Below are 6,000 nucleotides of genomic sequence, written 5' to 3' on the forward strand. Positions count from 1 at the left end.
AGACCATGGATACAACTTCAATTTAGATGAAAAGAAAAAGGAAAGACAGGGAAAAGCACACTTCAACAGAGAAATAATGGATTCTGTTTTAAGGATATTCCAAACCAGAGAACCAAGTCCTGCATCCTGTTCAGAACTTATTCCCAGAACTTATATCATTATCGTATAAAGTATAACAAGCATTACTCCATGTCATGAGAAACGGAGAAGTCACCTGTGAGAAATCGATGCTTATTGATTAGCTAAGCTTACTCCCTGAATGAACGTAATCCATCCAGTCTCATAACACACACAAAAAAATTTTTATCTTTTCAAAATCAAATAATTCCAAGTTATGGACTTTAGAGGACACCATCAAATTATAAAAATCATAATATTTAGATCACAAATGCTAAGTCTATCGTGGAAACATTGAGCACAGAAAGGGAAAAGTACTGCTAAGGAAAGAGGTCAAGGGCAGCCCCAGTGGCTCAGCAGTTTGGTGCCGCCTACAGCCCGGGGCCTGATCCTGGAGACCCAGGATCGAGTCCCATGTCGGGCTCCCTGCGTGGAGCCTGCTTCTCCCTCTGCCTCTCGCTTGCTTGCTCTGTATCTCTCATGAGTAAATGAAATAAAATCTTAAAAAAAAAAAAAAAAGGAAAGAGGTCAAGCCTGGAGACTCACCCAGATCACTCTACAAGGAGGTTCTGTGACGCGAGGCCATGAATAAAAGACCAGAGACCCTGTTCCACATCCTAAGTACTTCCCATGAATAGGGTAGGCCTGCTAAAAAAAACAGCACAATAAAGGAGAGCTAAGAACAGAGGACATATCCTCAAAAAAGATTTAGGAAAAAAGAAAACAAAAAAGATACACAGGAAGCAGTCAGAGAAATAGGAGTATAATGGACATTACAAAAGAAATGAAAATATCAAGAAGGGCAACAATGACAAACAGTTCACAGAACTAAGAGACAATGAAGACTGTAGTGAAAACTATCAAATTTAGTCATTTAAAATTCCCTGAACTGGGGCATCTGGGTGGCTCAGTGGTTGAGCACCTGTGTTTGGCTCAGGGTGTGATCCTGGGGTCCTGGGATTGAGTCTCATATGGAGCTCCCCGCAGGAAGCCTGCTTCTCCCTCTGCCTATGTCTCTGCCTCTCTGTTTGTCTCTCTTGAATAAATAAATAAAATCTTAAAAAAAAAAAAAAGTAAATAACACACAAAGTTATTGGTGACCTTGAACACAATAGTTCTGGAATACTTTAAGGGTAGAAGTCAAACTTTAAGGGGTGCTTGAGGAGATTCCTGGGTGGCTCAGTGGTTTAACGCCTGCCTTCTGCCCAGGGTGTCATCCTGGGGTCCCGGAGATCGAGTCCCACATGGGCTCTCTGCATGGAGCCTGCTTCTCCCTCTGCTCATGTCTCTGTCTCTCTCTCTCTGTCTCTCTCTTTCTCTCTGTCTCTCTCTCTCGGTATCTCTCATGAATAAACTGATAAAATCTTAAAAAAAAAAAGGGGGGGTGCTTAGTTGGCTCAGTTGGAAGAGCATGGGACTCTTGATCTCAGGATCATGGGTTCGAGCCTCATGTTGAGTGTAGAGGTTACTTAAATAAACAAACTTAAAAAAAAAAAAAAAAAAAAGCCAGGATGCCTGGGTTGCTCAGTGGTTGGGCATCTGCCTTCGGCTCAGGTTGTGATCCCTAGGTCCTGAGATCGAGTCCTGCATCAGGCTCCCCGTCTCTGCCTCTCTCTCACTGTGTCTCTCATGAATAAATAAATAAAATCTTTTTTTAAAAAAAAGCCAAATTGTAATATGAGAAATGTATACAGGTAAGTAAGCTGAGACAGTGAATACAAACTCATTTTCCAAGAAGGTTGCTAATAAAGCAAAGAAGAGATAACAAAGTAACTTAGGTAAGTTACACAATCCAGGGAACCGTATTTTGCTTTTTTCGGAGGTATAGGACAAAAAGAAAATAAGACACATAACAAGGGCCTATATCAGATGAGAGGGGATGAAATCAAGCACATAAGCACAAGGATAGCCTCCGAGAGGAGGATGAATACTTCTTTCTCTAGAATTTAAGCAAAGGATGAGTGAACAAAATTTTGAGACAGAGTGTCACCTGGCTGGCTTAGTTAGTAGAACATGTGACTCCTGACCTAAGGGTCGTAAGTTCAAGTCCCACACTGGGTGGAGAGCCTGCTTGCTTGCTATATAAATACATAATTGTGAGGTAGGGAAGAAGGGAAAAATCAAATAACCTTGAACTCTTCAGTGAAGCAGGTCAACTGAATCAAGTAAACTAAGTCAGGAGAGGATTAAAGGATTAAACATCTTAAAAGTTTCAATTAGGTACTGCAGAGAATATTTTTAAAAAGGATGAGGGGGGCGCCTAGGTGGCTCAGTCAGTTAAGCATCTGCCTTAGGCTCAGGTCATAATCCCAGGGTTCTGGGATCCAATCCTGAGTGGGCTTCCTTTCCTGCTCAGTAAGGAGTCTGCTTCTCCCTCTCCCTCAGCCTGCCACTCTGCCTACTTGCATGTGCTCACGCGCTCTCCCTCGCGCTCTGTCAAATAAATAAATAAATAATCTTTAAAAGTTAAAAAAAAAACAAGAATGAGGGAGTAAATTATAGCCAGGGACAACATTCAGTGGCCTGAAACCAAGGGCAGAGATAGGGAATGAGGCAGTCTACTCGGAGCTGGGTGTAGAATAAAAGGTGAAAGAACAAAAGGAAAAAATCCAAGTGCCAGCATGTGCATCACTGAAACTGAACAATGAAGAATGATGTCTATGTAAAATACTTATTTAACTGATGGAAAAAGAGGCAAATCTACTAAAGGTCTTGAAAAAGTCAAGGATGAAGTTACTAGGGCTGAACAAAAGGAAAACTGTCATAGAGTTCATTACTACAGAATATGTTTTTGCAAAATCCATGCAGTCAGGACCACACAGTCTCCTCTCATTGCACCCTCTACAGCTACTTTCTCCTCCCTGATACAACTGACCTTTATCCCCTATTTCTAAATACACCTACGCTTGATTAATGAATTATACACACATCCTGTCCATTCAGAAACTCCACGAATACGTTCACACTGCTCTCTATCTCCGTTTTCCTAAGACGATGTTTTCAGTGGTAAACTCCCAGAAGACAGAGCCTATCCCTGTAAATTCTCTATTCGCGGCGCTGGATTTGGAATTGCACATATGCAGGTGTTTTAAAAGTGCTTTCTCGTGAAACAGATCGTTACGGAAAAGAATCTTGAAGATTTGAACGCACTCCTCCAAGACTATATAATAATGGCCAAATCAAAGAATGCCTAGAAATGACATCCGTTTTTAATAACAGTCAAGACAACCTCTGGTAAAGAACATTTACTACATCACATTGATTTTCCCTACTTTACATACACTATTTACCCCTCGGGCCAACTCCTCAGTGTCCCTCTAGTGAGCCTATTCTTTGCAGTTCATTTACTCCCAGGCCACATTCCAGCGTCCCTTCTTCGCATCCAGTATCCCTGACTACAGACGCCCACAGGACCATTTCTTCCAAATCCTTGTTCCCCCACTTCCATTCAACCCCAGGCCATGACTTCCATTTCTCCACTCCCCATTTTTCTGCCTCTCCAGACCTTCCTTTCCTCCGGCCGAACTACATAGTCCCCACCCCTCCAAAGCCCTAGCCCGTCTTCCCGCCGGAGGACCCCCTCCCCCACTGCTCCCATTCAGGCTCCCGCTCCCCATCCTCTCCCTCCCGGCCGCCGGCCGGCCGCCTTACCTGCTCCTTGACCTCGGGCCCCGAGGGCCCGGCCCGCTCCTCCAGCAGCTGCCTCCCGGGCGGCGCTCGCCGGCGCGGCGGCAAGGGCTGGGGCTGAGGCAGCTCCGCCGCCCGCTGAGCCCCATCCTCGCGGCGGCCGGCCGGCGACGGCGGCGGCTGCGGTCGGTCGCGGCAGCGGCTCCGCTTCATATCCGCGGCTGGGCCCCGCGGGCGTCAGCACCGCGACTGTCCCGGCCCCGCACGGCCCCGGGCCGCAGCGCTGCCGCGCCAACCACCGCCCGCGGCCACCATGGCCGGGCGGGCGCCCGAAGCCACCGACCCCAGCTCGCAGCTCCTCCGCGCTTTCTGGGGCCTCAAGCGCCGCGACGTCCTCGGCGCTCCTTAGGGAGGAGGCAGCATCCCCGCCGCCTCGTCCTCTCCCACCCGGCACACGCTCGGCGGGCCACCCGCCGCCGCCACAGCCGCCACAGCCGCCGGCTCCACAGCCAGCAGCCAGCCGGCCCGCCCGCCTGCCTCTGGCCCGGCCCCGCCCCTGCCCTCCCCGCCCCGCGCGCGCGCACGGGGAGCCCGCCCGCCGCCTCTGGCCGCGCGCCGCCTCCCGCGCACGCGCCGGCGAACGGTCGCGAGAGACCCGCCCGTGGCCTCCCCGCGAGGTGAGCAGAGCGGAAGGGGGCGGGGCTCCCGGCGCGGCTGCGGCGGCGGAGCGCGTTCATTGATTCTTTCATTCATCCATTCATGAAATTGTGTACCCCGCCAAGCTAAGCGCTAGGGATCTGAAAAGGAGTTAGGATTGAATCAGTGTCTTCAAGGATCGAGCGGGAGAGGGACCAGGAACAAGAAGACAAAATATACAATTAATTGATGGAGCACCCACCGTCCTTTATTGACAGTTTTACGGAGCACTCGCCAACTGTCTTCACGTCACACTTTGGATGCAGGTCTGGTCATTCTCGTCTTACAAAGCAAGAAGACCGAGGTAAAGTGACACGCGCCAGGTCAGTCGGCAAACCACTGATCAAACTAGACGACTCAAATTCTTGCTTTCTGTCCCCTTTCTACTGTTTCCTGCTGCTTCCAGAAAGTAAGACAGGGTATGGAAAGTCCTATAGACGAGGAAGACATGATGGATTCCTTCTGGGAGGAACAGGAGGACACAAAGGCTTCTGGAACAATTCTCATGATTCCCCACTGACAATGAAGTCATGTTATAGCCCAGTCCAGCCTGGCCACAGCCAGTCCAGCTGTGGCCTGGGCAGCCCTGCCTGCACTTCCAGTGACTCATCTTCACAGCAACGTGGCTGTAGCTCAGCCCTGTCTGGCCTCCTCCTTCTGGCTTCAGCTGGGCTGCCACAACGTTGTATTTTTCCTCTTTTGTCTTGAACACAGTTCTCTCAGTTTATCCTGGGCCTCTTCCCTAAACCCTCTTTGGGAAGTAATAATAGCCAGCATTATAGAGTGCCTCCTGGAAACCAGGCTGTGCATTCTATTCATACATACACAAACAAAAGTTATATTATTTCCAGTTTATAATTGAGGAAACTGAGTCTCAAGTTACATAACATGCTCAATATGACATAGTTCATAAGTGCAAAGCCAAGACTCAAACCAAGGTCTGTCAGACACCAGACCCAACACACATAACCAAATATACAGCCTATCACCAGTTGGCTCCTGTATTCCCAGTTTCAGTTCCTCACCACCATCCGTCTAGTTGCCTCAACCAGAAATTTGGTTGTCATCCTAGACTCTTTCCTCCCCTTCTGCTCCCATGTCCAGTTAATCAACAAGTAACATTGCTTCTATAACCTTACTATCTTTCCAATCTGTGTCCTCTTTCCATCCCACTGACACCACCTCAGCTCAACTCTTACTTATTCTCACCTATTTGACTAAGAAACTTTATAAACTGGTTCGCCTACATCTACTCCTTTTCTTTTCAAACCCATCTTCCAAAAAGCCATTATAAGAATCTCCATATAAGATGATGTTACTCTCCTGTTTAAAACAGTTAAATGGATTTCCATGACCCTCAAGATGAAATGTACACTTACTATAGTTGACAAGGCCATCCAAAATCTAGTTTCGGGCAGCCCCCGTGGCCCTGCGGTTTAGCGCCGCCTTCAACCCGGGGTGTGATCCTGGAAACCAGGGATCGAGTCCCACGGCAGGCTCCCTGCGTGGAGCCTGCTTCTCCCTCTGCCTGTGTCTCTGCCTCTCTCTCTCTCTCTCTCT

General features: G+C 48.3%; 1 protein-coding gene across 8 annotated transcripts in view; it reads right to left on the minus strand.

The window, feature by feature from the left end:
• MAST2 (microtubule associated serine/threonine kinase 2) overlaps positions 1-4,256 on the minus strand; it is a 208,477-nt gene extending 204,221 nt beyond the window's left edge. For 4 of the 8 annotated variants that reach the window (XM_038558188.1, XM_038558184.1, XM_038558182.1 and 1 more), the window contains exon 1: positions 3,769-4,255. In XM_038558188.1, the coding sequence (XP_038414116.1) occupies positions 3,769-3,957 (189 nt within the window). In that variant the 5' untranslated portion in view covers positions 3,958-4,255. Of the gene's footprint in view, positions 1-663; positions 746-3,768 lie in introns of those variants that run through there. The other 4 variants (XM_038558187.1, XM_038558186.1, XM_038558183.1 and 1 more) reach the window with 3 other exon arrangements.
• Positions 4,257-6,000: the final 1,744 nt, after the last annotated feature.

The sequence above is a fragment of the Canis lupus genome, chromosome 15 (genome assembly GCF_011100685.1).
Source record: "Canis lupus familiaris isolate Mischka breed German Shepherd chromosome 15, alternate assembly UU_Cfam_GSD_1.0, whole genome shotgun sequence".
NCBI classification, from domain to species: Eukaryota; Metazoa; Chordata; class Mammalia; order Carnivora; family Canidae; genus Canis; species Canis lupus.